The sequence below is a fragment of the Bubalus bubalis genome, chromosome 18 (genome assembly GCF_019923935.1).
Source record: "Bubalus bubalis isolate 160015118507 breed Murrah chromosome 18, NDDB_SH_1, whole genome shotgun sequence".
In the NCBI taxonomy this organism is placed as follows: Eukaryota; Metazoa; Chordata; class Mammalia; order Artiodactyla; family Bovidae; genus Bubalus; species Bubalus bubalis.
In genome coordinates, this window is record NC_059174.1 from 52,156,954 (window position 1) to 52,184,937 (window position 27,984).

General features: G+C 56.7%; 1 protein-coding gene across 1 annotated transcript; it reads left to right on the top strand.

The window, feature by feature from the left end:
- Positions 1-453: 453 nt before the first annotated feature.
- On the top strand, positions 454-27,984 carry CLPTM1 (CLPTM1 regulator of GABA type A receptor forward trafficking). Its single transcript, XM_006067536.4, has 14 exons — positions 454-610; positions 6,927-7,039; positions 12,846-12,969; positions 13,906-14,064; positions 16,445-16,562; positions 20,805-20,890; positions 21,625-21,745; positions 22,345-22,589; positions 23,329-23,422; positions 25,229-25,419; positions 25,696-25,791; positions 26,109-26,244; positions 26,866-27,033; positions 27,251-27,984. Exons 1-14 carry the CDS (start codon positions 539-541, stop codon positions 27,538-27,540), a joined length of 2,013 nt encoding a protein of 670 aa, XP_006067598.2. The 5' UTR covers positions 454-538; the 3' UTR covers positions 27,541-27,984.

The following is a 27,984-nucleotide window of genomic DNA, read 5'->3' on the forward strand; positions in this document are numbered from 1 at the left end:
TGAGTTTGGGTAGCCTCCGGAAGTTGGTGTTGGACAGGGAGGCCTGGCGTGCTGCGGTTCATGAGGTCGCAAAGAATCGGACACGACTGAGCGACTGAACTGAACTGAGTCGCTAAGTCCTGTCTGACTGTTTGCGACTCCATGGACTGTATAGTCCGCCAGGCTTCTCTACCCATGGGATTTCCCAGGCAAGAAAACTGGAGCAGGTTGACATTTTCTTATCCAGGGGAATCTTCCCTACCCAGGATCGAACCCGCGTCTCCTACTTGGCAGGCGAATTCTTCACCACTGAGCCACCTGGGAAGCCCGAGGGTATCTACTAGGTGAAAACAAACGGGACACAGCAGCACTAGGGTACGGTGGCTCGATTGGCCCTTTCATAGCCGGAAGAGGCTTCCGAGAGGCGTGGCTGAGGCGCACTTCAGAGATAGATACGGTGGCCGGCGGGTCGGGCAAACGTGAAATCTCGCGCGATCGCGCTGGAGCCGTCCGGGACGGGGCGGTCCTGGCGGCGGGGGCGGGGACCCGGAGCGGGAAGATGGCGGCGGCGCAGGAGGCGGACGGGGCTGGCAGCGCCGTAGTGGCGGCCGGGGGAGGCAGCTCCGGTCAGGTACGGAGGCCGAGAGGGGCCTGAGGGGTTCTTCCCCACCCGGGGGGCCTCCCACGGGGCGTGTCCTGCCTGTTTTCACAGAATCCTGTGCTCTGAGGGGTCCTTGCCCAGAGGGACCTTGAATACCGGGCCCAGGCGGGGCCGGCAGCCTGGGAGGCCGGACAGTGCGGGGAGCGGGGCCCTGTTGCGCGCCGGGTCCCCTGCATACTCGCGCCGGGTGGCCACCAAGCTCGCTGCTCGAGCCGACGAGACAGGGGCGCGGAGGGGCGCAGACTTGTACCCAGGCTCCCTGGGTTCCCGACTCCGCGGTTCCAGGCTTCCGGACCTTCCTAGAGTGGGCTGGGGTTCACGGCGTGCTCTAGCTGTGGGCAGTGATTGATTATTTTGGAGTTTTCTAACTCTGCGGAAGTCGGGTTATCATCGTGGTGAAAGGCACGCGCTGTGGAGACTGACAGACCCATTTTACAGACAGGACTCCGAGGAACAGACTAAGGCGCTTAGAGAAGGTCACCTCGGTTAGATTTGGGATATGTTCCCTGTAGAACTTACCCGCCGTTGCTGAAGCGGGGTGGTCGAGACTGAGATGGGTTTACTTTCAGCGTTTATGAGTCCTATGGGGAAATTAATCCTGGCACTGACTTTTGACCCATTGCCACTTCAGCTAAACAAGCTGTAGAACATACTAGTTGAGGCAGCCACCCTTGAGATGTTCAGGGAGTCGATGGAGTGACAGCAGAGGTTCTGTCGACCCACCCACTGGGATGTCACTGACACGTGGGAGGCAGTACAGAGAGAGGAGCGCAGGTTGTGAGAAGAGAACAGATCTGAAGCTGACTCTGGGTGTGACCTTGGGCAAGTTCCTTTCCCCCTTTCATTTCTCCAGTGGTAAATGGAGGGGTTGGGCAGGAGGGCCAGCCCTGTGAGAGCCCTGCTCTCTCTTTTCCTAGCCACGAGAGTGGCTCTAACCATGTCCCTTCATCAGGGGAGTGAGAGAGAAGACAGGAGTATAAAGAAGTAAAATCCTGGGGTGACAAGGGTGGTGACAAAAAAATCCATGTCAGGGACTGAGGGAACCCAGTTCAGTTCAGTTCAGTCGCTCAGTCGTGTCCGACTCTTTGCAACCCCATGAATCGCAGCACACCAGGCCTCCCTGTCCATCACTATCTCCCGGAGTTCACTCAAACTCAGGTCCATCGAGTCAGTGATGCCATCCAGCCATCTCATCCTCTGTCGTCCCCTTCTCCTCCTGCCCCCAATCCCTCCCAGCATCAGAGTCTCTTCCAATGAGTCAACTCTTCGCATGAGGTGGCCAAAGGACTGGAGTTTCAGCTTTAGCATCATTCCTTCCAAAGAAATCCCAGGGCTGATCTCCTTTAGAATGGAGGAGGGGCAAATAATACCACCTGGGGAGGACGCGAGGGTGCAATTTGTATGACAGAGCCAACCTTCCTGGTCTGGATCTTTTCAGCATCTTCAACCAGGGCCTGGCCCCAAGGGTAGTCCTAGGAAGTGTTTGTCCCTGTCTTCAGGAGCTTCCCAGTCTCAATGAAAGAAAGCCTTTCCTTCTCTTGAGTTTCTGTTGATTGTTGCCTGGGGCAGTGTTCAGGGAGACTAGGGCTCAGTTTGCCCTGATTGATTACAGAAACCTGCCCCCCACTCCACCCCACGCAAGATCTCTTGTCCGACTTCTATCCAGAATGTTTCAAGATTTATCCCTTTGCTTTCAGGATTAAGTACAAATTCTTTGGCAGACCGAGGCGTTGCGTGATCTGCCTTTTTCCCCCTCAGACTCGACTGGGGTTTCTCAGCCTCAGCACTGTTGACATTGGGGGTTGGACAGTTCTTCGTGGTGGGCGCCGTCCTGTGTTGTATGATGTTTAGCAGCATCACTGGCCTCTACACGTTGGGTGTCAGTAACAGACACGTCCCTCGCCCATTGTGACAACCAAAAACATCTCCAGATGTTGCTAAGTGTCCCCTGGAGGGAGTGGCAGGGGGAAGGAGGCAAAATTGTCCCTGCCTGAGTCCCTGGACAGGAGGAGCATCAGCCACTGTGACGCCCTTACTGTGAAACGAGGCACATGCCTCGCTCTCTCTTCCAGCCTTTGCACGTGTTTCTCCTGTCTTTACCTGACTGATCCTTATTAGTCCTGGATATCTCAGGCATTCTCTCCCCGAGGAGCCTCTCTGACCCTCTCAGACTGGGTCAGTGCTCCCACTGTCCCTGGGCTGCCTGGTGCCAGCCCTTCCCACTCTGGGTTGTCACTCCGTCTCCTCCAATGGACTGGGAGCCCCTGGAGGACAGAACGGGAACTGCCTTGGTCAGCGCTGTATCCCCAGCACCGCCCAGCTCAGGAGTAAGCACGGAGCAGCCGCTCAGCACCTGTGGGATGAATGGGTCTTGAGGCAGAGGCCGGGCTGAGGTGGAATTCCCAGTGTGGATCCAGGCAGTCAAAGAGGATGCCCTGAGTTCCTCCCAGCCCCAGCCTGGTCTCAGGGCCTCCACTGCTTCCTGGGGCCTTTCCTGGGTGTTCTGGGGATGGTGTGAGACTGGGCACATGGGTCCCAGAGCAGGAACTATGTCTTAGTCACTGCTGTGCCCTCAGCCTCTGCTGCCACCCTCGCCTGGCTCCTGGGCGGGCCCTCAGCGATCTGCCCCAGCCAGCCTGCCCCTGCTTCAGCCAGGGCCTCAGACACCAGCCCACAGCTCTAATAATCATCCCTTCAGCTGATGTGGGTTGAGTCTCCGCTGCTTGTTAGTCCCCATGCTGATACTGGGGATCGGCTGGGAACAAACAGAGGCCCTGCGCTCTTGGAGCCCATGTATTGTTGAGGACTGGGGGGTGGAGTGGAGTTAGGGACAGGGACAGTGAATAAGAGAAATAAGAGAGTGTATACAGATAAGAACACATATAAGAAAAACATACAGTGGCTCAGGTGGTGATAAGTGCCGTGGCCAGACCTAAAGCTGGGGAGGAACATACGAAGTGAGGGTTGGGTAAGAGGGTTGTAACTTAAATACAGTGGTCTGGGAAGGGCTTTCTGAGGAGGCGACGTTTGAACAAAGATCTACTGGAGATGTGGAGGGAGTCACACAGACAGTGGGGGAAAGCCCTTCAGATGAAGAGAACAGCCAGTGCAAAGGCCCTGAAGCAGAAGAGGCCTGGGGTGACCAGGGAACAGTGGGGAGGCTGGCCTGTCTGGAACTGGTGACCGAGGGGAGGCGGGTGAGAGAAGACGGGCGTGGAGGATCATGCCAGGCCTCAGAGGGCCACGGTGACAGCTTTGGCTTTACTGTGAGAGGAGTGGGAGCTGCGAGAGGGCTACCTTTTCACTAAGGTGTAATTTAGACACCTGTGGTCAGTGTGGAGTTCAGAAGCTGTCCGCCTTCCTGCAGCTGTGCGGTGCAGCCGCTGCCCCAGTGTGGTCTCAGAACTCTCCCTGGTGCCCTTCTGCATGTTCTCGCCCCAGCAGGGGTCCTTTTTTATGGCTCAGTAGTATTCCATTGTGCCAATCCAGCGCAGGTCACCCATCAAAAGACTCGTTTGTGGGTTGCTTCTGGCTTTATGTATAACACTGCTATGAACATTTGCATATAAACTTTTGTACGGACGCATGTTCTGAATTCTCTCGGGCAGAGACCTCGGAGTGGGATTGCTGGCTTGGTTGGGAGCATACTTAGCTTTTAAGTATCTGCCGGATTTTTCAAAGCAGCAGCTCTGTGTCTCCCACCAGCAGCGTGCGTCTCTTCCAGTTTCTCCACATCCTCACCAGCACTTGTGCTTGTCCCTCTTTTTGATTACAGCCATCCTAGTGATTTGGTTTCCCTTTGCATTGCCCTGGGAGGGTTTCCAGGCCAGCTTGTCCACCATCACGGGTAGGATAACAGACCTGGGAGCCAGCCAGGTGCTAAGGTGCTCAGTGTCTGACTCTGCAGCCCCGTGGCTTCTCTGTCCATGGGATTTTCTGGGAAAGAATACTAGAATGGGTTGCCATTTGCTACTCCAGGGGATCGTCCCAACCCAGGGATTGAACCCATGTCTCTTGTGTCTCATGTGCTGGCAGGTGGGTTCTTTACCACTGGCGTCACCTGGGAAGCCAGCCAGACGTGGGTTCAAATCAATATTCAAATCAAATATTGAAGTCATTCAAGCTTCCTTTTCTTGACCCAGAATCAGCTCAGACCTGCTGGAAATCTTTGCCCCCTTTTCCCAACCCCTACCCTGTGTCGCCAGGAGCAAGGCTAGCCCTGAACTCTGCATGAAGTTCTGTGCCTGTTTGACCTCCCCCGCCCCTTGGCCAAGCCTTTGCCCACACCTTTTCTCTCCCTCAGATGCCCTTCACCCAAATGGCAAAGACAGCTTCTCAGGAGGCCACCTTGACTACCCGGCTACCCCTTTGTCATCACCCCCACTGCTTGTTTCCTCCGGAACACATCCCCGTTTACCATTGTTAATTATCCTGTTTACTTTTCTGCCGGCCTGCTTACCTCTAGACCCTGAGCTCCAGGAGGGCAGGTCCCAGAGCTGTGTGGGCAGCACCGACCCCACCGCCCAGCACTGGGCCTGGTGTTTGGGAGGTAACTTCTTTTGACACGCGAAAGAAATCTTTTCTGCCCTAAATGTATGATATTATCACAGCCTGGCCCCTGGGTCAGAGAGGTGAAGTGTCAGTGAGGGGAAGCGACATGCCCAAGATTTCACAGCCGGGAACTGTGGGACCAGACTGCAGCCTGGGTCTCCTGGACTCCAGAGCCCCCACCTTTGACCCCAGGGCTGGGTGCCACCCCCACTTCGGGAGGTGAAAGGAGAGCACTCTCACTGGTGAAGGGGACCGGAAATGGCAAGTGATGCATTTAACAAACACTGGCCTTGGCCTCGTGGCAGCCTCATCTGGCTGGGGGGTGGGGGGGGCCCTCTGTCTTCCGCTCTCGGGCATTTGCAGCTGACCGAAGGCAGAGGAGCAGTTTTGGGGTGGGAGGGAGAGAACTGGGGGGGCCCAGGAACAGGTAGACTTGAGTGGCTTGGGTGTTCAGGGCAGGCCCTTAAGGCAGCATTTGTTGATTTTCCAGGTGTTTATTGAGCCCCTGCTCTCTGCCAACGCTGGGTGGGGCAGTGCTCCCACCTAAAAGCGATTGAGACAGTCCTGGTCGTGTTCTCAAAAGCTGGTGGGTGAGGGGACAGCTGTCGGGAGGGAATAGGGCAGGACAGGGGAGTTAGCAGGTGCAAAGACAGGGGCAGCAAGAATTTCCCTATCTCAGGCCCTTCCACTCTGACATCATGACACTCCGCTTCTGAGCTTCCCTGTCTATCTTTGTTTCCTTTTTAAAAAATGTATTTAGCTTTGGCGGCGCCGGGTCTTGGTTGCTGCGCACGGGCTTTCTCCAGTTGTGATGAGCAGGGACTTTTCTCCAGTTGTGGTGTGAGGGCATCTCACTGTAGTGGCTGCTCTTGTTGCAGAGCTCGGGCTCGAGGGCACTCAGGCTTTAGTTGCTCCTGGGCATGTGGCGTCTTCCAGGATCAGGGATCGAACCGGTGTCCCTTGCATTGCAGGGAGGATTCTTAACCACCGGACCAGCAGGGAAGTCCCTGAGCTTCTGTTTCTAAGTGAAGACTCTGCCTTTGGGCAGCCCTGCCAGGCCTGCCCACCCCTCTGTCACCCTGCCGTCATCCTTCCTGAGTGACCCAGACACATGGTGGCTTAGGCTCCGCGAGCCTCGTTTGCCCGCCTGCCAGGTGGAGATGTTCCTGGTTCCGGCCTCACAGGCGGTCTGAGCCATGTACAGGTCACGCACGTCCGCCTGCCTCACGCTCCGGCTGTGGTTGTGTTTCTCTGTGTCTGTCTCACTTGCTGGATCCGGAGCCCTTGGAGAGAGGGCGCCCGCCACAGGGCTGACCACGGAGGAGACATCGTGACTTGTTTGCATAGGGAAGGAGCTTTCCGATCAACCCCAGCCTTGCGCAACCTGATGCCTCCTGCGTGACCCCTTTTGCACTGTCCCCGGCGGGCATCTCGAATCCTGGGAGTGTCCTGGCCACCGGAGCACTGGCCTGTCCTTAGAGTCAGACTGTCTCTCTCACCTTCACATGTCTACCTGCTGCTTCCCTCATTGCCTCCCCTGCACCGGCCAACTGGTTATAATTTAGGGCTCAGCTCTGGCATCTACTTCTCCAGGACTACTCCCTGACTCCCAGGCTGGGCCAGGCACCGCCTCTGCGCTCCGCCTTTGCTGGGCCTCAGCACGCAGTGGCGCCTGCGACAGCCTCAGTGCATCAGGACGCGTCCTCCGTCCTCACTCTGGCCTCTGTCCCCGCAGGTGACCAGCAATGGCAGCGTCGGGAGGGACCCGCCGGCAGAGACCCAGCCCCAGAACCCACCGCCCCAGCCAGCACCCAACGCCTGGCAGGTCATCAAGGGCGTGCTATTTAGGTGAGTGGATGTGGCTTCAGTGTTGTTCACTGACAAAAGCTCAAATAAGGAAAGCATAAAGAGGGAGTCCTCTGGCAGTGCAGTGGTTAGGACTCTGCGCTTCTGCTGTCAGGGGTGGGAGTTCAGTCCCTGGTCAGGGAACTAAGAGCCCACAAGCCTCATGGTACGACCAAACAAACAAAATTTAAAGAAAAAAGAGGAAAGGAAAGAATCATTGAGAATGGCCACCATCTGTATTAATGGAGACCCTTTCTATTTGTCCATGATCCTTGAGGCTGGAAGTCTTGAGATCGAGGTGTCAGGCAGTCTCGTCCCCTCTGAGGCCTCTCCTCGGCTCGTGGCTGGCCATCTTCCTGTGCCTTCACCAGGTCTTTGCTCTGCCTGCGTGTCTGTGTCCTAATCTGCCCTTCGTGTGTGGGGAGTCTTGTGGGATTGGGGCCCACCCTGAGTAATGACCTCACTCAGCCTTAATCAGCTCTGGAAAGGCCCCGTCTGCCCATACTGGCACTGAGATACCAAGGGTTAGGGCTGCAGCATGTGAACGTGGGGTGGGGTGGGGTGCGGACACAGTTCAGCCGCAACATTTGCATTACATACAATTTAGCATTTTAACTTTTATTATTTTGGCCGCACTGCAAGGCACATGAGATCTTAGTTCCCTGACCAGGGATGGAACCCGGGCCCCCTGCATTGGAAGCCCAGTGTGATAACCTCTGGACCGCCAGGGAGGTCCCATTTAACTATCCTTAAGTGTACCATTCAATGGCATTTGGTATATTGATACTGTCGTGCAACCATCAGACCATCTATCTGCAGAACTTTGTCATCTTCCTCAAACTGAAACTCTGTGGGCTTCCCAGGTGGCTCAGTGGTAAAGAATCCGCCTGCCAGCGCCAGAGGCGCAAGAGACGTGGGTTTGTGGCTCAGACAGTAAAAGCATCTACTGGCAATGCAGGAGACCCAGATTTGATCCCTGGGTTGGGAAGATCCCCCGGAGAAGGAAATGGCAACCCACTGCAGTACTCTTGCCTGGAAAATTCCGTGGTTGGAGGAACCTCGTAGGCTACAGTCCATGGGATCGCAAAGAGTAGGACACGACTGAGCGATTTCACTTTAACTTTCTTTTCCAGTATTCTTGCCTGGAAAATTTCTTCCCATGGAGGAGCCTAGCGGGCTACAGTCCATGGGATCACAAAGAGTTGGACAGGACTGAGCACACACACAGTCTGAAGCTCTGTACCCATGAAACACTGACTCCTGTCTCTCCTGCACCCGCTTCAGCCCCGGCCACCACCACTCTGCAGCACCTTCTGTCTCTATGGAACTGACTGCTCTGGGTGCCTTCTGTAAGCGGAGCCATACGGGCTGTCCTTGCGAACTTGGCTGGTGGTCATCCTTTTGCCTGCAGATTCGTATGACCATTCCAGGTGCCAGGAGGACAGGACCTGCCTTCTGGAAGGCCAGCATCTGACCAAGCCCTGGGGAGCCTCTGGGAGGGCGTGGGAGGTGGGGGGAGGAATCTCCCGGGTGGGTTTTTTTCATCCGTGGAGCCCCTCCCTCCTCTTCCCCATTTACTCCCTCCTATCCCCTTGTCCCCATATCCAATAGCAACTCTATGGACCATAGCCCACCAGGCTCCTCTGTCCATGGGATTCTCCAGGCAGGAACACTGGAGTGGGTTGCCGTTCCCTTCTCCAGGGGATCTTCCCAACCCAGGGATCGAACCCACATCTCTTACATCTCCTGCATTGGCAGGCGGGTTCTTTACCACTAGTGCCAACTGGGAAGGCCAGTATGGAGTTAGAATCTTCTTATCTTATATATCAGTTTCTTCTTTTCATGCTTCAGGCACCTAGGAATAAAGATTATTTTTATCTTTTCCTTCATTTTTACATAAGAGGTAGCCTATTTTACACAGTTCTGCACCTTGATTTTTCTCATTAACAATATATCTCAGAAACCTCTCCACATCAGTACATAACAGAGCTTCCTTCAGATAGGCGTTCTTCATACGACACGGTGTAGGCTCATTTCCTTCCCTAGAACCAGGCAGCACCAAGAAGCGGTCCCGGTGGGTGCCCGGGGACCTTCTCCATCCGGAGTTCTTGGATGGGCTTCAGGCTTTGTGCTCAGGGCCTGTGAACTCTCTGAAGCATGGAGCGGGTTGTGCGAGTGGCCTTTTGGGGAGTAGAGGGTAGAGTCCATGGTTTTCAGCGCCTCCTGCGACTCCACCAGCGGTTACCTGGGGTAGGGGTGGGATGGGAGGGCGGTTTTCTATGCTTTTTTATATATTTACAACTTTTTTCTGTGAATGTATTGATAGACTGCCTGCTTGAGGTGGGAGGGAAGTCTCTTTTATTTGCTCACTCCAGTAAGTTGAAAAGCAGTAGCTGAGGCCAGCACTGGTATCCTCAGGCTGGGCCTCCTCGTCTGGGAGGCGGGGATGGTGGGCTGCATCCGTGGGCTGCATCCGAGAGGGCCCGTGATGAGCAGATGGTGCACACTGGAGGGAATTGGGGATCTGGAATCCTGCAGAAAGTTTGTCCGGCCTGCCACGTCTTAGACACAGGGGCCCAGAAGCCCAGAGTGGGTGGGCCCCCTGCAGGCCACGTACTAAGTCAGGGCAGAGCTGCCTGTGGATGTCGTTGCTCCCACACCTTCTCTTGGCATATTTACTAAAATAAGAGCCTCTCTTGGAAGTGGAGGGGGTCCCTGGAGATCACCAGTGTCAGACCTTCCCCAGCCCTGTGCATCAGGGACCTCCTGGGGCAGCAGCGGATGGCTCAGCTGAGCCGTGGCCCCCGAGACCCCAGGGCTGTGTGCCTTGTACAGGCAGAGGCAAGTCCCTGCGCCTGATCCTGCCCTTCAGTGTGGTTTGGGGCTCAGCAGGGAGGTACCCACGCACACTAGAATTCGCTTGTAGTGTTTTTCCAGTTCAGAGTTGTTGTATGCCTTTTTTCCTATGATGAAAGTAGCGGTAATAGCTGACACGTCTAAGGCATTTACTGTCAGTACCAGGCTCCATTCTAGATGATGTATATATCGTGTGTGCGCATGTACATATCCGTGTATCTAATGCTTATCAATAACCCTACGTGGTAGGTAGTATTGTGGTCCCCATTTTAACTGTTGAGGAAATGGAGGCCTGGAGAGGTTGAGTCCTGCCTGAGGTCTCACAGTCAGGAAGTAGCAGAGCTGGACTTTGGATGCAGATATTGCAGCTTAGAGGCTGAGAACTTAACCTTTCTGCCACGCAGCCGAACACAGTCTCTGCTACACAGTTGAACAACGTGGGGATCAGGGATGCCTATGCTGTGTATCCACGTATAGCTTATAGTTGGCCTTCTGTGCCGGCGTCTCCTCCATATTTGTGGTTCCACGTCCACAGGTTCAACCATCCATGGATTGGGTAGTTTTGTAGTATTTACTACTGAAAAAGATTTGTGTGTTCAAACCTTTGTTGTTCAACGGGCAACTGTATGGCTTTTCACACCTGTGATCAAGAAGTCCTTGTCTCATTCAGTAATTACAGAGCTGCATGTATATGAGAGACCTGAATTAACACAATAGAACTTTCCCTCCATCTCATGTACTGTTCTGGACTTGGGCAGACCAGGGTTATGCAGTGTTCTGCATCCCAGATTCCTTCCTGCTCTTTGTTCATTCCTGGATTTTGCCTTTTATCCTCGGGGCCTAAAACCGCTGCTGAGGATGCAGCCATCATGTCCACATTCTAGGAGGGAAGAAGAAATAAAGATGGGATGCTCTGTCTCTTTAAGATACTCGTATAACATAATGTTTTTACATTTTACTGGCCAGGACTTCACCATGTGTCTACACCTAGCTGAAATGCTAGACTTGTAGTCTTATTCCAAGTAGCCAAGAGGTCCAGTTAAAATTTAGGAGTTTTCTTTCTGATAGAGAAGGGGAAGATGAATATTGGGAAAAAACTAGCAGTTTTCTGTAGTTTTATTGTGGGGCTTTTATTTTGTTCATTAAAAAATATTCAAAAAGCAAAGCATAAAGAAGAAACTAAAAATCACCTCATGGTAGCCAGCATTCATCATTACTATGTTGGTGGCGATCCTCTTGCTGCGTGGGCTTCTGTCTAGTTGCAGCGAGCCGGGGCTGCTCTTCATTGCAGCACGCAGGCTTTTCATTTCGGTGGCTTCTCTTGTTGCAGAGCATGGGCTCTGGGGCTTGCTGGCTTCAGTAGTCGCGGTTCCTGGGCTTTAGAGCACAGGTTTGGTTTTTGTGGCATATAGAGTTAGTTGTTCCTCAGCATGTGGGATCTTCTCAGACCAGGGATGGAACCCGTGACTCCTGCATTGGCAGGTGGAGTCTTTACCACTGAGCCACCAGGGAAGCCTCTGCGCTGAATGTTTTTAAAGACAGTATTGTGTTTTGAGGCATTTTGTTCTGTTTTTGCTTACCCCCAGGTCTTCCCTATTCCCCCAAAGCAAGGGGGTCCATTTTAAAGTTGATTTGTACGTTATACTTGTCTTTGCTTTTATGATGGCATAAAGTGCATTACAGATTGTTGGGATTTTTCTTTTCTTTTTATTGCAGCAAAAAATGTTTATAACACAAAATTTACCATTTTAAACCGTTTTTAGGGGTACAGTTCTATGGCGTTAAGTACATTCACATTACTGTGCAGCCATTATTGCCAAACTTCTCCAAAACTTTTTCATCTTCCCCATCTGAAACTGTCCCCATTAGACACCAACTTGCATTTCTCTTTCCTCCAGTTCGGATTTTCCATGGGGTTTTTGCGTATATTACACAATATGGATGGGTAACTCTAATTTCCTTCCCCTCGCCTTTCTCCTTAAAAGTGTATCCTGGAAATACCTCTGCTTCATTTTCAACTCAAAGGTTGCATATTATGTTTATTCAATTTTGTAAATTGAGAAAATGACTCTAATGTATTTTTTTAACTAAGAAAAAAGAATATGTCTACACAACTATACTTTAATAAAAATGAACAAAGAGCATATATTTACATGTATTATGTATAAAAATTATACGTAAGAATATATGAAGAATATAGAGAATATATTGCTATATTAAGACTTGTAATTATATATACAAAACTAATGTTGGTATTTTCTTACTATATATGTATATTTTTTTTGGCCTTGCAACAAGGCTTGTAGGATCTTAGATCCCCAGCCAGGGATTGAACCCACACCCTCAGCAGTGAAAGCGCAGAGTGCTAACCACTGGACTGCCGGGGAATTCCCTACATAACTCCTCCAGCTAGTTTCCAACGGAGAGTTGGTCTGCGTAACCTAGCCCAGTGGTACTAAAACTAGGGACTCACGATTCCTTGCTATCTGCTGGTCCCGTTTTCAGCTGACTTGAAGTTCTGAGGTTGCTATCTGCTCGTCCCGTTTTCAGCTGACTTGAAGTTCTGAGACGTTGATCATCCAATGTCTGTGCCTCCAAAATGCTGGGATTCCAGATTCCAGGGTTCTCACGCTTTGGGATTCCAGGGGACTGGGACATGAGGTGTCCAAGTTCTGAGGTTTCGAGGGTCTGAATCCCTGCGGCCTGTGGCCACCAGACTCCCAGTGGGAGTCAGTGCCAGGCCCCCCACTGGCAGACACAAGCATCTGGGGTCTGTCCCAAGGCATGACCTTTGGGGGCATCTGGTCTTCTCAGCAGCCCTGCAACTTCCTTCTTAGGGACGCCCCCCTCCCTGATGAGACCCCCAGTCAGGCCCCAGCAGGTGCTGAGTCAGGTTAGGAGTGGCCACATTGGGAAGAAAAGGACTCACCACCTTCCCTGCTTGCCTTCTCAGGATCTTCATCATCTGGGCCATCAGCAGCTGGTTCCGCCGAGGGCCGGCCCCTCAGGACCAGGCAGGCCCCGGAGGAGCCCCTCGCGTCGCCAGCCGCAACCTGTTCCCCAAAGACACTTTAATGGTAACTGCTGGCTGGGAGGCCAGACCCGGGAGAGGAGGGGTAGGGGAGGGAGGGGGAGTGACACGGGCAGTCAGCACAGACGCCGTCCCTGGTCACAGGCAGGTCTGTGAACGGGTCTGGAGTCAAAAGACTCTAGGTTCATCTTCAGCCTATGAAACCTGAGTCACTCAAGTGACATTACGAGGAACAAAGAAATTCTTTCGGGTTTGGGCAACAGTCTTGGCTTCTCCCACGTTTGTGGTTCTCCAGAGCTCTGGGATGCCAGATTTCTCGGAATTCTGGCCAGCAGGGTTACCACCGTCCAGCTGGTCCTTATCAGGGGACTTCCAGTTTCTGGAGAGAGAAGGCCATGGGGACGTGAGAAGGGAGGGGGTTCCGATGCTGTATCTGCAGCATCCCTGGGTTCTCAATAGCTGGCCAACACTCCTGCACACCTTAACTGGGCTTTGTCCATGGGAATTCTGATGAAGAAGCCCATGAGAGGCTGAGAGGGAACATAATGCAGGGAGGTTCGGATCCTTTCTAATCCCAAATTCTAATCGGCAGACTGACCATTGTTAAGACTCAAGATGGATCCCTGGGTTGGGAAGATTCTCCTGGAGAAGGCAGTGGCAACCCACTCCAGTATTCTTGCCTGGAAAATCCCATGGACAGAGGGGCCTCGTGGGCTACAGTCCATGGGGTCGCAAAAGAGTCGGACAGGACTGAGCACGCACACCTTCCTTCTTAGACGCCATAGGCTCAGACCAGGACAGACATGGTGGGGTATGAGGAAAGAGATTTATTCTGCCAGCGGCCACGCTTCTCCTCACTAACTGTCCCCACGCCGTGTTGTTCGTATGACTGGTGACAGCCCCTCTTGCGCTCGTTCATCTGTCAGCCTTCGGGGGCTCCTGTGAGCAGCCCTGGCCGACCCCCCGCTTCCCCTCCCGACAGAACCTGCACGTGTACATCTCCGAGCACGAGCACTTTACAGACTTCAACGCCACGTCGGCGCTTTTCTGGGAGCAGCAGGACCTCGTCTACGGCGACTGGACCAGTGGCGAGAACTCCGACGGCTGCTACGAGCACTTTGCTGAGCTCGACATTCCACAGGTGGGGCGGCTTCTGGTTTCTGGCTCCGCGGCTGCTGGGCCAGCACCCAGGGCGTTGCCTTGAACCAGCTCCCAGGCCGGCAGTTGGGAGTCCGGTTCCAAGCCTGGCTCTGCCCTCAGTTCACACTCTGTTGAGCACAGGCAACTTCCCAAGGTCTCTGGGCCTCGTCCCCCCTGCCTCTCCAGGCAGATGGAGTTGGAATTGGCCTCCTACCTGCTTTCAGGGTTGTGATCTGTGTTTTAAACCAGTGAAAGATAGTAATCATCCCTGGAGGTGTCCAGTCAGGCAGCCTGGTTTGAAAAATACAGTTGGTGTTGATTAAGTGCTCACTGCATACTGGGCACCAGACTAGGCTGACTGAGGGGAACCGCCCAAGGCAGTGGGAACTTTTCTTTCCATTTGACTAATGAGGAAGATTAGGTACAGAGAGGCCACGCCCAGGGTCACACAGCCAGTGACAGTTTTGAACTCGGGCTGTCTGACTGTGAGCTCTGTGACAGCCCCAGGTGCTGATCCCACCTCCTCCAGGAAGCTCTCCCTGACACCAGGCTCAGGCAGAGCCCTCTCTGGGCTCCCCCACCCAAGCCTTGCCAATCTGGAGGGGGTGGTCACTACCTGAATACGGATCTCTTTCCGCATGGGACTGTGAACCCTGTGACGGTAAGGCCAGGACCATCTTGGTCACCGCTGTGTCCCCCGCTCTACCCGGCAGTGCGCTGGGTGCAGAGCCCGTGACTGTTGAAGCGTCCGTGAAGTTGATGGCTCTGTGAGTGTTGCCGTCTCTCTGGAGCTTCCCTCACTCATGCCTCCCCATCAGGTCTCCTCAGCCTCCTAGGGAGGAGGGGGTGTGGGTACCGCGTCTGGCTCTGGCTCGGTCTGTCAGCAGCTGGAGGTAGCGGGGCGATGCAGGCCTTCTGAGGCAGGCAGGACAGCCCAGGCCGTGGGAGGGGTGGCTCCCGCGGAGACTTCACGTCCAGCCCCTAGACCCCTCCGCAAGATCCCAGGAGGGCTGCGGGGCAGGAAGCTAGGCAGTGAGGGCTGCTCCCAAGGACTTGGAGCTCACCCTCCTTCCCAGCTTTGTGATGGGAGGGTGTCCAAGTTGTTCCTGATGTTGATTTAAGGAGGTGACTGAGCAGCGACACAGAGAAGCCAGTGCCATTGGAAGAAGAATTTACTACTTACATTTCCTGGGAGGAGGGGGCCCACCACACCGTGCAGGGCCACATGCGAAAGTGCCAGGTTTGGGCAGGAGCACTTCCAAGGGGCAAGGAGAGGCCTCGGCCGAAACCTCCCTCCATTGAGGTTTCCTGAGGAAAGGCAGGCCAGGTGGGGAAACAGCTTAGGACTGGCCAGCTTGGTCAATGTGTAGGCTCCGGGCTGGAGGGGTGGTCTCTAGTTGTCTGGTGCCTGCCCTGGGTGATTCAGTGCAGCCTGGGGTATGAGAGTCAAATAAAGGGCTTGTTGCGGGTGTGGACTTGGGCTTCTTGGTTTGCATTTTAAAGGTGTCTTCGAAAGCAGTTGTTTATTATCTCCAGGAATCAGCTAGCCCTGGGAGGAGCAGTCTCTCCACCACCAGATGTGAAAATAGCATAAAATATAAAAAACATGAAAAGAAAAAGAAATAAAAAACATGGTTAGCACAGGGGTGGACTTAAAAGACGGAAGTTGAGGACAGAGAGCGGCCAAGTGAGTCCCAGCTCCCCATGAAGGTCAGACAGAGAGGCTCCAGCGAGGCCTTGGCCGCCCAGCTTCAGTTTCTAATCTGTGTTGGGGGGAAGGGCGGGCAGGGAGGGGGCATGAGAACAGCGGTGAAGGACCCAGGGAGGACACACACGGTGAGAGGCAGGGCCCTGGGGGAGCCCACAGACTGGGTTCGGACAGATCCACTTACTCACTGCCTGTAGCCTCTCCATGTGAGCCTCAGTCACCACATCTGGAAAACGGGATAATAATATGCCCCGCTGCCTGAGGTGTACGTGCGTGTGTGGATGTGGACTCGCCGGATCGGGCAGTTGCCATTCGAAGTGTCAGAGCAGGGTCTGACCTTCATTGTTTTACTGTTTAATGAATTCGGGCCGCTGGTGTTTATTGAGCCCGTCCTCTGGGCTCGAGTGACTGTGCTCAGTGACCCCAAGTACTCCTTACGCGCCTGCTGTGCCCTCCGTGCTGACCATCTGTGTCCTGCAAATGGGCCCTGAGGCTCGGTGAGCCACACAGCTATTGTGTGCTGGAGCCCGGTTTTGAATTGGAGTCTTAACTCCAGCGTCTGGCCTGAACCCCTCAGCTACACTGCCCGCCCTGAGCACTCAGGACATGGGGGTATGGGTGGGCATCATCAGGGGCGTCACTGTCTCCTTGTCCCCATGCACCCACCTTGCAGAGTGTCCAGCAGAACGGCTCCATCTACATCCACGTCTACTTCACCAAGAGTGGCTTCCACCCAGACCCTCGGCAGAAGGCGCTGTACCGCCGGCTCGCCACAGTCCACATGTCTCGGAGTAAGTTCCTCTGCGCCCTGGAGTCCGGCTGGTATGGCTGGACTCGAACCCCACGTACCCTACTTGTCTCTGGACACCCATGGACAGGCAGGAGAAGAATCTGCTTAGAGCAGGTGGAGAAAGGGCCTTTGGAGGGGGAGGAGTTGGTGTTCACAGAAGGAGAGGGTGGGCCGGCTGTGCATAGTGCCGGGCCTGGCAGACCAGAGGGTCCAGAGTAGTCTGTGGGCAAATGCTAGCTGGATCGAGTGAGCAGAGGGAAACTGGAAGGCCCTTGGCCGTCGGTTGCATCCAGTGTGATCTCCAGTCATCCACGTCAGCTGCTCCTGGAACGAGTGCTGCACAGTGGGCGTCTGGGGCCTCCCTTGGGGCCGGGCTAGGCTTCCGGGCTGCGGGTTTGGGTGCGTCCTGCATGGCTGTACTCCAAGCCTCTGTCCCCCCGCACCCCCAACACACGCCTCTGTGTGGGGCTGCTCTTGATGAGGCAGGCTGGTGGGGCCACGTCAGTGGACTGGCCGCGTTCTCAGCCTGCTGGCCGTCCACCAAATGCCAGGTGCACCCCCCGAGAAGCTTGATCTGGTGAGCAAACCCCGGGACTGCCAGTGGCCCCCAGAAGCCCCGGCTCAGAACTGTGGCCATTTACACAGCCTGGTACTGAAACTAAGCTGCTCTGCCCACGGCCTCTTCTTAAAATTTTTTTTTGTTTTAAATCTTGTTACGAGCACATGGTTTAAAACTCAAGTAAATTCAACCAGACAGCAAAACCCATCCGTCTCCTGCCCACCCCCTCTCAGGCTCCCCCAGTTTCCACTCCCCACTGGCAGCTGCTCTAGCTGTTTCTGCTCCTTAATCTCCAAGGCTCCCAGTAACAAGGCGATGCTGTAATTTTTGGATTTTTCTGTTCTAGACATTGTCTCTTGATTTCCTACTCTGGAAGAGGGCATCTCAACTCAGGAACGTAATTTGATTAGATTCAAATTCAACATTCAAATGATCTTGAGTTTGTGGCTCTTCCTCCCATCTAAACCACACAGTGTCTGTGTTTATTTTCCCTTCCTAGTCTAACTTCTTTTCTGTGAGGTTAATAATTATTGGCATTCTTTCATCTGCTCTTTGTCTTTTGTCCTTGAGTCCACTGTCTCCTAATGGGCAGTCATGGGGCTCTCTCAACACACTTGAGTTTCAGCAGATCTAGAGAACAGACCCCCTGCCTTCCACCCCTCAAAGCCCCCATCCCTTCATGTAAACGCTGTGTGCCCCTTGCTGTGATTCTGTCGTGCCTGTGGACTTGGTTAAGATCCCTCCAGCTGTTTTGCGTGGGACAGCGACAAATGCACTTTAATTTGCGTGGTTAGGTCTTTCCCTACTTCTCTGGGTATAAAAATAACCCAAAGGATGAGAATATTTTTGTGATCGTCTACACTGGATGAAACAAAAAACTAGTGACTCTGTCAGTTCTCAGAGTTGAGTCGGAAAAGTCCCCGAGTGTGCTGAGCACTGTTCTGACTAAGCAGGTGTGCCTGTGGACCGTGTTCTGCAGGCTGTTCTACCTAGCTGGCTGGCGGGCTTCGGTGGCGCGTGTCCTTGAAGATGTGGGCTGAAGGGGTGTGGTCTGCAGCCCCTGCCCCCCCCAAATGTGTCCCTGCAAGTCTGGTCACACGTGCCTGATGCCTGAGAGGTTCCCTCGAATGTGACCCCGGTGGGCAGCTGCTCACCTGTCCAGTTACCCCCAGCAGCCCTGCTCAGTGCCAGCGTCCTCTGTGGTTTCGTCTTTGGTGAATGTGATTTGTGGCACTGTGTGGCTAGGTCATGTTCACGGTCAGTGTGACAGATATTGGTGCACTCTGCAAAGTAGAGCCTGCAGCCTGTGAACCTGAGAAACCGCCGGGGTCACCAGGCTTGCCTCACAGCTGGGCCCTCTTAGAGCAGGGGCTCGGAGGGACATGCCAGCCCACTCCAGGGCATAGGACGAGAGTGTGGGACCGGAATAGCCCCCTCCCCAAAGGACCAGCAATCGGGACTCGCTGAGTGCTGTCCCGTAGAGATACAGCGCCCGCCACAGAGCTCATTTTAAGTTATCTAGTGCCCACATTAAAAAAAAAGATGGAAAAATGATTGTCAGTAATAATTTTATTGAGGTCAGTGTGTTGTCATTTCAGCGTGTAATCGGTACAAGAAATGAACAGGATGTCTTAGTCTTCTTTTTCCTGCGCTCCGTTTCAAAGTCCAGTGTGTGTTATGCACTCATAACACATCTCCGTTTCAGCGAGCCACATTGTCGGTGCTCAGGGTGTAGTTCCAGAAGCTTTAACTCCTAAAAACGGGAGCTTCTTTCACCCTTCAGAAGGCAGTTCCATCTCATATCATAATCCCCTCTGATGCCACCAAGTTGCAGCATGTTCTCCACCCGAGTGGAGAAGCCTCTCTTCCCTGGGGCCGGCCCTCCCTCCCCCAGGTGTGGAGCATGTCCAGTGACCGTGACAGTGACATGATCAGTGGAGCACGCCCCCTGGGTTCATTCCCCAAGACGTCCACCCTTGGGCGTTTCCTGCTTTCCCCCAACAAGTGGGGCCTAGGTCTCAAATGCCTTCCCCGTTAGTAATAATAGAAATGCTGGGATGATATTCATGGGGACGATAGGAGCAGCTGTTCCTGGGCTGAGACCCTCAGTCATTTGCCAGAAGAGTTTCTGAGCGTGAGCTCGTTCATAGACTCCAGAAGCCCCCAGTTCTGAGCGGGTGGGAGGGATCTGGACCCTGTGGCATGTGTCAGTGTGACTGTGCCGGGACACTCTGCTTGGCTGTGCTCTGTAGAGCAGAGAGCCACCTCCCAGTGGTCCTGCCCAGAAAAGGCGAAATTTATCCCCATTGTCAAGAGTGGGGACCGAGGCCCAAGGAGGTGACATAGCTTATCAATGGCCCCCAGCTTGTGGGAGACAGAGCCAGGGTGTGACCCCAGGGGCCCCCAATTTTGGCTAGCTCCCTCTCCCAATTCCCCATGTCTCCCTAGCCCCTGAGGGCAGGATGAAGTCTCAGACAGGCCGTATGAGGTCCCAACATAAGGAGGAGCTGAACAGTTACCCAGCCAAGGAGGAGGTGGGGCGACAGAGTGTAAACAAGCACCGGCCCTGTCTGTCTGGCGTGTTTGGGCAGGGTTGGGGGCAGGGTGGCAGGGAGCCCATGGCTGACCTGGCATCCACAGGAGGAAGTGAGGTCCATTCCTGCCCAGGGACTCAGCCCCACAGTACTTTCCACATTGGCGGTGCTTGGCCTTCTCCAGCACTGTCGCGGCCCACCTGTTTACATTTGTCAGCCCCTCTGCTCGTCACTGTGGGCCCAGCCTAGAGTGGGGGATATACTAGAGTCCAGGGTGGGCCGAACCCCACAGTTCGTAGACTGGTTGAAGGGACAGACAGCAGACGAGTAAGCTGGTGCACAGGTGACCAGTGGGTGGTGATGGGCTGCTGTGAAGGAAACAGAAACGGCGAGGAGCAGGCCTGGGCAGTCTCCTTCAGTGGAGGGGGCAGAGGGCCATGTAAGCAGGGGCTGGAAGGGGAGAAGGAGCCAACCGGGAAGATTCCCACCCTGATGGGTCCCTGCCAGGGAGACGCAGCAGCTCGTCTGAAGGCCCAGGGTCAGCACATCTGAGGAGAAGGAAGTGGGGTGGGTGAGGTAGGGAGGTGGCGCAGGCTGAGCATCAAAGGGGCCATGGTGAGCCTCTCAGGGGCCTTGCCCAGGACAGCCCTCTAGGGTTCTGAGGCAGAAGGATGATGCGATTGCATACTTGGTCACAAAGAATCTGGCTTTCCTGGGCAGAGGGATCTTAGGGAGCAAGAGTGGCCACCAGGAGGCCAGTACTGAGGTGACTCTGGTCAGACAGGAGGGGGTGCTGTGGCTGGCCTGGAGGGGTGCCCAGGAGGGGAGGCAGTAGTAAGGTGTTTGGCATGTGCTGGAGGGCACGTCCACCCAGGGTGGGCTGATGGAATGGACGCAGCAAATTGTGGAGAGGGAAGACAGGACAATTTGGTGGATGCTACTGTGACTATAAAGATGGGGACCCCGAGGCCAGCTAAGATGTGGAAGGCAGTACAGGCTCTCTGGTTGCTTCTGTTCTCGGTTGGTGGGCGGAAGAGTGGGAACCGGCAGCCAGGTGAGCAGCCGTCAGTGGGTGGAGGTCTGGGGCCTGGGTCCCCTGAGTGCCAGCCCATCTCAATGTCCACCCCTTTCCCGGCCTCCCTGCCTGCAGTGATCAACAAATACAAGCGCCGGCGGTTTCAGAAAACCAAGAACCTGTTGACGGGAGAGACAGAAGCTGACCCAGAAATGATCAAGGTAAACACGAGCAGAGCCTGGGGGCGCCATCCGGACCCGGGTTCCCAGCTCAGCAGGCAGCCCAGGGGAGTCATCTCCTGCACCACCCCTGAGCCCCTGGGGGAGCCTTTATGTCTCTGAGCCTCAGTTTCCCTCACTGGAAGCAGAGTCAGGATGCAGTTAGCTCTCAGGGAGCGGGGAGCTCCAGGCGAGGCTCCAGCCGACCTCTGGCAGTGGCGGGCGGGCCCTCTGCTCAGTGTACACAGACCCACCCAGAAGCCTCTCACCAGTCCGCTGGGTGGGTCCCGGCACAGGCAGACTGGCCCGAGGTGTCACAGCCAGGAGGTGGCAGGGCCGCGATGCACACCCAAGTTGCCGGGCCCAGAGCCCAGGGTTGGCCCGGCACAGAGGAGGCAGTGGTGATACTGTGGCTCTGGAAAGAACACTCCCCGTCAGCCCAGGATGTGAACTGGCCCCAAGAGTCTCCCTCTCCACAAGGTGGTTCCAGGTGGGAGGGTGGCCCCTGAGCATGGAGGCTGCACTCCACGGCCTGGCATGCTGTCCCATCCAGGTGGGCAGACCTGCGTGTTGTGCTCCAGCGGGTGGCTGGGGACAGCCAGGGCAGTGGGGTCTAGAGGCCGGCCCTCGGCCAGCGGTCGCTGTGGTGGTTGCTCTTTGCCGTTGTGATGGTCACGGGAGTCCTCTGGAGGAAGCGAGCAGCTGCCTGAGGCCCCCCACCTCCTGTCTTCCCTCAGAGGGCTGAGGACTATGGGCCCGTGGAGGTGATCTCCCACTGGCACCCCAACATCACCATCAACATCGTGGACGATCACACGCCGTGGGTGAAGGGCAGCGTGCCACCTCCCCTAGACCAGTGTGAGTCCCGCCTGCTCAGGCTCCTGACAGGCCATTTCCTCATCTCCTGGCCCCACGCCCCCACCCCTGTATTCCCTGTCATCTCCAACTAGGTGTCCCCCTTCCTAAGCTTCCCGCCCCACCCTCTAGACACTCCCCTTTCTCTCCCTCCGGCACCCCGATGACCCCAGTGCTGACCACCGTGTGCCCAAACCGGTCTCATCTGCCCCACGAGCTTTCTTCGGAAGGTGTGCACTGTTGCCAACCTTGGAAATGGAGGCAGCATCACTTAGGAAGCCAGATTTCTGACTCTTAAAAATCGCGACACGCGGTGGCCCTTGGGGCAGCCAGAGTCGAGCTGAGCTGCACCTGTCCTTCCAGCTGGGGCCTGCCCAGCCTGCCCTTAGCCTGCCCCCCTGAGGTCATGCAGTCTTTCCACTCCTTGGCACAGCCCAGAAATGTCCCCTGTCCTCCAGTGTCTGTCGAGGGGGCCCCATTGGGTCCCTGCAAACATCTGAATTTGACCCCTTTGTCCTCGGAGGCTGGAATCGCCCCACCCCTGTGGGTGCCTGGGGCCTCCGGCCCGGGCTGAGCAGTACCCTCGCCCCTCGTGTCTGCAGATGTGAAGTTCGACGCCGTGAGTGGTGACTACTACCCCATCATCTACTTCAACGACTACTGGAACCTGCAGAAGGACTACTACCCCATCAACGAGAGCCTGGCCAGCCTGCCGCTTCGCGTCTCCTTCTGCCCGCTGTCGCTCTGGCGCTGGCAGCTCTACGCCGCCCAGAGCGCCAAGTCGCCATGGAACTTCCTGGGTGACGAGCTGTATGAGCAGTCAGATGAGGAGCAGGACTCGGTGAAGGTGCGGCAGGGGTGGGGCCTTCCCTGGCTGCAGGAGGGGAAGGGGAAGTGGACCGCGCTGCTGGCCTGGGGGCTGCTGGCCGGTGCTGTCCTGCCCACAGTTTCACAACCTCTCAGGGCCCCTCCCCGTGGGGGGCAGGAAGTAGGCATTCGGCCTCTGGCCCTGGCTGACACTGGGGGTCCTGCCTCTGAGGCTTCCGTGGTCATCTTTGCCTTGGCTTTTCTGTTTGCCGGGGCCGGCCCTCTGGGTCTAGACCTGCCCCTTCTGCCCCACGGCCTGCTGCCCTGCCTCTGGGCTCCGACTCGAGGCCTCTGCTCGCTTGCCCTGTGTCCTTGAGCAGCATCCTTCTCTGCCCGCCTCTGGCATGTTGGGTCTTGGCTGCGCTTGCCTGGGGCCGTCTCTGGTGTTGGGTTTCTGTCCCTCACTCCGACTCTCTCAGTTATTACTCTGCCTGCCCCCATCGCTGTCCCCCCGTCTCTCTTCTGTCCCCATTTTTCCCCCTCCCTCTCCGTGCATCCCTCGCCCACCCCCTCTGTGCCCATCTGCCCATTTCTGACCTGCTCTCCTCCTGGCCAGCACGCCCCCTCCCCAGAAGCCCCAGGGTCAGGTCTGTGGGAATATCATCAGGCTCTCCCGGGGCCAGAGGAAGGAGAGACAGGCTGGCTAACGGGGAGGCGCTGCGGTCAGCCCCAGCCGGGGCCCGGCGATGCTCACGGCCATCTCCCCACCCCCGCCCCAGGTCGCCCTCCTGGAGACCAACCCCTACCTGCTAGCGCTCACCATCATCGTGTCCATCGTCCACAGTGTCTTTGAGTTTCTGGCCTTCAAGAATGGTAGGGATGGGCCCTGTGAGAGGCCATGGGGGACTAGGGGAATGGGGGTGTGTGTGGGAGGGTAGGGTACACTCCCTCCGTCTTCCTCTCAGGCCTTCTCCCTGCATGGGGCCCGCCAGCCCCACTCTCCAGAGGCCTAGGGAGCGGCCAGCAACTCCCAGCCTAGAAACTACCGGCCGCAGGGCGTGGCACAGGGGGAGGGGCAGGCCCGCTGTTCTGGCAAAGGTCTGGTCGGCACCGCCAGGAAGCAGGGCCGGGGAACTCCGAGGCTGGGAGCAGGGAAGCCCCACAGCTGCTCCCGCTGCCCTGCCCGGCAGGCTGCCCATTGGGGGAGACCCCTCGGGGGGAGCGGACAGGGCCCACCTGAGTGGGAAAGTGACAGCCATGTCCCCAGAGGGCCCCAAGGTGCCAGAGGCCAACAGGGGTGATGGCCATATTTGAGGGGCCCTGGCCACCTGCCAGGCACTGTGGGGGCACCCTCGCCAGTGAGCTCATGGAAGCCCCGCAGCCAGAGCCCAGGAGGCAGCATCATTACCCCACGTTTACGGATCAGAGAGGTTGGTTCCTTGCCCATGGTCATACAGCTCCCAAGTGGCCCAGCCAGGACTTGGATCCAGGAGCCCGCTCCAGCTCCCGCTTCATATTCCTGGCCCTGCTGGCTACTTCTTCCTTCCCTGGAGAACCCTGGTCTGAAGGAGGCCTGGCCCTCAGCAGCTTCTGAAAGTGGCAGTAGTAATGAGTACTATTAATATTATTATTAAGAGGGCATGGCTGAGATTGAGTTACTTTCTGGAGAATTGTAACATCAAAACCCAACAGTAAATGGTGCTGACTCCAGTAGGGAGGAGTCTGTTAGCCGAGGTGGATGCTGGTCCAGGCACCAACTTGCAGACGCTCCTGCTGACTGCAAGCTGGGTCCCTCAGGGTCCCTCTTTGCCTAAGCAGAAATGAAGGCACAGGGGAGGGAGTCACTTGCCCAAGGTCACAGCAAGGGTGTGAAGGGTGCCTCTGGTCTGAAGCGTAACTCGGATCCATGCACCCCCGCCAGAACCCCTGTGCGTCTTTGGATACATTCTTCCTAGTTAGGATTGGGTGGGGGAGGTCCTATGAGGGTCTGATGGTCTAACAAGAGATGCATGAGTCTGTTGGGTGTGCTGGGGCTCTGGAGTCAGATTCTGCCGTGATCCTTGGGTCCATGGGGCCCGCAGGGGGACTGAGCTGGGCCCCACGGAGGGTGACGGGGGTCCAGGGGGGACACAGGAAGGAGCTTCCATTGGAGAGCAGAGCCAGTGGTCCTTGTGCACGCCCCACGCGTGGTGCCGGCAGGTTCCTTCAAGGCTTTGGGGCCGTGGGCCGAGAGAGTACGTGTGCTGGATTTTCCCACCCAGCGGAGGCGCCACAGCGCCAGGGTGGACAGCTCAGGTCTGGTGTCACACAGACCCAGCTTCCGTGTAGATTCTGCCAGGCCAGGCTGTGTGGCCTTAGGGATGCCGCAGCCCTGAGCACTGAGTGCATGAGGAGCCCCGGAGCATGGCCGCTGTCTCACCATCACTGCCCATCTAGGGGCTGACCCTCGTTGGGGTGAGGGGTGTCCAACCTGAGGACTGCAGAGATCCTGCCTGCCTGGGGCTTCGGCGGCACCCACAGAGCTGACTCTTAGGGGAAACGGGAGTCGTGTACCCCCTTCCCCCTTGGCAGACCCACTGCCGTCCCGGGAGTCTGAGGAGGTCAGGGCTTGAGGGAGCTGCAGGAGGGCCCAGGCGGCTCCTCACCTCCTGGCTGTCCCCCGCCCCTTCCCGTGCACAGATATCCAGTTCTGGAACAGCCGGCAGTCCCTGGAGGGCCTGTCCGTGCGCTCCGTCTTCTTTGGCGTCTTCCAGTCCTTCGTGGTCCTGCTCTACATCCTGGACAACGAGACCAACTTCGTGGTCCAGGTCAGCGTCTTCATTGGGGTCCTCATCGACCTCTGGAAGATCACCAAGGTCATGGATGTCCGGGTAAGGCCGGGCTGCTACACTGCAGCGGGAGCCCCCCAAGGTTGGGAGCGGGGTCGCACGGCCCAGCCAGACCCTGGAGCTGGCCCCGGGGGATTCCCAGTGCCTGCCGCACTCCCAAGACCAAGGGGATTTTCGCACCAGGGGATTTTTCGGGTCACACATGGGGCAGGGGAACTGGGAGCAGTGGGGAAGGTCAGGGGCTGGAGCTGGCTCGGGGGTGGGGGGAGGGCGGGAGCCAGCACTGCAGCTGGCCGCAGCCTCCCTGCTTGTCTGCAGCTGGACCGGGAGCACAAGGTGGCAGGGCTCTTGCCCCGCCCGACCTTCCAGGACAAGTCCACATACGTTGAGTCCTCCACCAAAGTGTATGACGACGTGAGTGTCCCCCTTCCCAGCCGGCCCCAGGGGGGATCTCCAGGTACCCGCTCGCTCCTGGGGGCCCCAGCTCTGCACAGTGGGGGGCTGGGATGTCTGCCTGTCGGCCGACAGCCCCTTGCTTTAGGGCTTGTGTCATTCCCTCCAGTGTCCTCTGTCTGCCACATCGACTTCCTGGCTGAGTCGAGTTCCCAGGGCCACCTGGAAATTCCCCCAGGCTGGCCTGCCAAACCAGGTGTGGGTGGGTGGAGGCGAGGAGCCAGGCTGCCAGGTGGGGCCCAAGGAGCCACATCCCAGCCCCACCCTGTGCCCTGCAGATGGCGTTCCAGTACCTGTCCTGGATCCTCTTCCCGCTGCTGGGCTGCTATGCCGTCTACAGCCTCCTGTACCTGGAGCACAAGGGCTGGTACTCCTGGGTGCTCAGCATGCTCTACGGCTTCCTGCTGACCTTTGGTGAGCAGGCCCCGGGTGCACAGCCCCCATGGTGTCTGGGCAGGTATCCAGCCACGGCTCTCAACCCCGTGTTGGGGCCTTGACAGTGAGCAAATCGGCCTGGCCTTGCCCTCCCCACACTTGAGGTCCAGTGTGGGGAGACTCACACAACCCCAGACAGGGATACTTTGGGGTGGTCAGGGATGGCACATGGGCAGCTTCAAAGTGCTGCCCAGTCTGATTTGGGGGTCAGAGAGGGCTTCCAGGAAGCCCTGGACAGTGCATTTTGGTTGTCATCCCCAGGGGAACTGACAGAGTGAACAGGCAGACGGTGAGCAGGTGATGAGTGGTATGAAGGAGTCATAGTGAGGGGGCATTGAAGCTGGTGGGGGGACCTCTGAGGAGATGACACGTAAACTAAGGCCTGAAAGATGCCTAGGAGGGAACCATGCAAAGATCTGGTGACAGCAGGCAGAGCAAGTGCAAAGGCCCTGAGGTAGGATGTGCCGGGCTGTGGAAGTAGCAAGGAGGCCAGTGTGGCTGGAGCCGAGTGAGGAAGGCACAGAGGCCAGAAATGCAGTTGGGGTGGAGGGTCAGGATCCCCTTTTCCTCTGCTCACGGGTGCCCCTCCTCACCCCACAGGCTTCATCACCATGACGCCCCAGCTCTTCATCAACTACAAGCTCAAGTCTGTGGCCCACCTGCCCTGGCGCATGCTCACCTACAAGGCCCTCAACACCTTCATTGATGACCTTTTTGCCTTTGTCATCAAGATGCCTGTTATGTACCGGATCGGCTGCCTGCGGGACGGTGAGGCCCGGTGGGTGGGTGGGTGGGTGGGTTGGCTGGCAGCCCCCCCGCAGGCTCTCACCAGAGCTGGGCATGGGCGGGGCCCTGTCTGAGGGAGGGGCCCTGGCATGGGTGCTCAGCCCACTCAGGGCAGGACGACTCCTCCACCCGCCACATGCTGGGGGCCGGGTGGGCCCTGCCTCCGTCCCTCACGCCACCCCCCCCGCCCCTCCCCCAGATGTGGTCTTCTTCATCTACCTCTACCAACGGTGGATCTACCGCGTCGACCCCACGCGGGTGAACGAGTTTGGCATGAGCGGCGAGGCCCCAACTGCAGCTGCCCCCGTGGTCGAGGCCCCGCCAGCAGCAGGGGCCCTCTCATCTGCCCCCAGCCCCGCCACAACCACCGAGGCCGCCGGGGAGGAGGCCTCTACACCCCCACCCTCCCAGGCCCCCCAGGGGCCCAGCTCTGCCAGTGAGCCCCAGGAAGCCCCTCCAAAGCCAGCAGAGGACAAAAAAAGGGATTAGTCGCTCCTGGTTCTCCTCCGCCCAGGCTCCTGGTGACCACCACCCCGCCGCCCTGGCCCCTCGCCACCCCATCCCCGTTGCCCTTTCCCTGGACAGATCGGGCCGGGGCGGCGGGAGGCCCCCCACGGCCGGGGCCCAGCGTGAGGCGTAGGGGCCGGGGCAGGCCAGGGCCCATCATTTGTGGAGGTGCCGTCCGTCTGTTCCTCTGTGTTTCTAGCCATCGCGCCCCGCCAGCCTAGCACCATTGGGAATCATGGTGAAGCCGATGTGGCACTGCCGAGGGGGTGGGCCAGGTGGGGGAGGGGCCAGGGGCCCATGAAGGGACGCCCACGGCCGTCCGTCATCTTGTCCCTCGATCCCCCACCAACCCCCCTCCTCCCAGACCGCCGCCCTTTAACACAGTCTGGATTTAATAAATTCATATGGGTGTTTAACTTAAACTCA

Coding starts and splice junctions, on each gene's coding strand:
- CLPTM1 (XM_006067536.4), top strand. CDS start 539: ATGGCGGCGGCGCAGGAGGCGGACGGGGCTGGCAGCGCCGTAGTGGCG. Junction 14,065..16,444: donor CTGAGCTCGACATTCCACAG/GTGGGGCGGCTT, acceptor CCCACCTTGCAG/AGTGTCCAGCAGAACGGCTC. Junction 25,420..25,695: donor CCAAGGTCATGGATGTCCGG/GTAAGGCCGGGC, acceptor GCTTGTCTGCAG/CTGGACCGGGAGCACAAGGT.